This window comes from Bison bison, unplaced genomic scaffold (assembly GCF_000754665.1).
Source record: "Bison bison bison isolate TAMUID 2011002044 unplaced genomic scaffold, Bison_UMD1.0 scf7180017864227, whole genome shotgun sequence".
Taxonomy (NCBI): Eukaryota; Metazoa; Chordata; class Mammalia; order Artiodactyla; family Bovidae; genus Bison; species Bison bison.
The window spans coordinates 246,555-248,668 of NW_011494799.1; the positions used below are offsets into that span (position 1 = coordinate 246,555).

The following is a 2,114-nucleotide window of genomic DNA, read 5'->3' on the forward strand; positions in this document are numbered from 1 at the left end:
CTACTGGAGGTAAGGGTGGAATGGTGATGTCCATATGGTTCCTTGTAGACATAGACAGCAGAGATGGGATGTGGGGCTCACCATCACCCAGGCTGGCATTTGAAACTCCAGCATCAATGGGCTCTACCCAAGACCCTCTGTCACTATTTGGATCCTCCCATCCAGGCTGCTGCTGAAGTGTTTCTGTGATGCGACTAAAAGGTTTAAAAAGATAAGTGTGGAAAACAGAAAGGAGGTTAATAAAGATATTTCAACTCAAGATGTCTATTCTGATTACAAGGAATCTTACAAACCCTCTAGAAGCCAGGACACTGGGTTAGCACTGGATCTGATATCATTCCTCTCAGTGGCCATCACTATCCTCCTAGCTTCTTTCTTCAGATATAAACCAAAGCAATCAAAAGTCATGGGCTCCATTCTGAGTCCTTTATACCTTATAAAAGTCATGTTTAAAGTCTGCTTATGTTCTAAGGAAATAACTACAATTAAAACCTCAAAGTGGCTCTGTCTTCCAGGAATAATCTGCTTGGAAGAATAATCTAAGAAAAATGTTATTATACAAAATCCCACTGTTTTGATCCTCAGAACCTTTTTAGCTACACTTTTTTAGTTACCAAGCAATATAACTGCATACTCAACTGTTCTAATATTTCAACTCTATAAAACTTTCAATTTTTTTAATGTTCAATCTACTATTCTTCACAAACTGAGAGATGAAAGACATGATACATAGCGCACCCCTACCAGGGCGTCCCTAGCCATCTGCTATGCTGTCTTCTACCTCAGTGGCCTGGGTATCTGAAAATTATTACCTGTACAGGGTCCAAGTGATCATGAAGTGACAAAAACATAGAGTTTTCCTACTTCACTTAAGTGCAAAGAGTCATAGAAAAAAGCCAGGAACATACACTTTCCCACATTCCCTACCTAGGTTAAAAGTACTTCAGAAATCTATTCCCTGGGGTGCCCGTATAGCTACTTACTCAGAGCTGGCTCCTTCTGGCTCATCACCATCAGAGGAAGAGGAGTGGGAAGAGTCTGGTCCCAAAGGAGTTGAGGCTTTGGAAGTCAGGTAATTGGGAAACTGGGATGCAGAGGAATCATAAGAGATAGCCCAATTGGCAAAGGGGCTGTCCTGCAGCATGGAATCCTCAGAAAAAGCATGGGATTCCCCCAAAGCATGGGGGGAGAAGAGAAGAGAGGAGTTGGGTCTCACTGGGAATGGTGGTGGATATTTCATTTTCTGGGGCACGTGGTGAGAAAACTAAAGGATGAAACAGACACAAAAGCTATTTATTTAACATTTTACCAGGCTCCAAGATGGTTCCCCCAAAGGTTGTCACACAGTGGATGAGGCCAGTAGCTGGAATTGTTGGGATACAAAGAACATACTGAGAATAACAAGAAATAATTCTAACAGTGATGTATGGACAGAATCCTTCAAAGGCAGGACAACAGACCAATCTATGTCTCCTAGAGTCATTCTTTCAATATTAGCTAATCTACATTCACAATGACCTAGTGGTTGCTGATTTGAATGTTTTCTTTAGAGTCTGCCAGCCTCAAGTTGAGAACGTGACATAGGTATATACAACCTTGACATTCTGATAATACTGAATCACCCGAACTCCTTAACTCAAGATTATAAAAATTAGGAAACAATCCTAGTCTAATGCTATCAAATGGTCTCAAGCTTCTTAAAAGATACTTACCATCGGCTTCCCAGCAGAGAGAGTGCCCATTTGATTTCGTGGAATGGGAGGATTTCCAAGGCGATTATTTCGAAAACCTGAAGCAAAGAGAAAGCGCTATCTCCTTTAGTCAATCCTAATAATTCTACTCTGTTACATTCTGGTAACCTCATATCATCTGAGAAATTATTATGAATATATGAGTTACAATTTATTGAACAGCTACTACAAGCTACACTAAGAACCTTACATAAAATTATTTCTTCTGATAACAACTCTATTAAGGAGGTATCATGAACCACATTTCATGTAAATGTGACTTGCAAAGATCACACAGTGAGTACATAACAGAGGTAGAATTCAAATTCAGGCCTGACCCCCACAGACGGGGCAATTTTACATATACCAGGCCACAACAGAGAT

General features: G+C 40.4%; 1 protein-coding gene across 1 annotated transcript in view; it reads right to left on the reverse strand.

The window, feature by feature from the left end:
- FAM120C (family with sequence similarity 120C) overlaps positions 1-2,114 on the reverse strand; it is a gene marked incomplete at its 5' end in the record, with an annotated part of 124,500 nt that overhangs the window by 47,781 nt on the left and 74,605 nt on the right. The window contains 3 exons of the mRNA XM_010845890.1: positions 5-194; positions 984-1,264; positions 1,713-1,789. Of these exons, the coding sequence (XP_010844192.1) occupies positions 5-194; positions 984-1,264; positions 1,713-1,789 (548 nt within the window). The remainder of the gene's footprint in view (positions 1-4; positions 195-983; positions 1,265-1,712; positions 1,790-2,114) is intronic.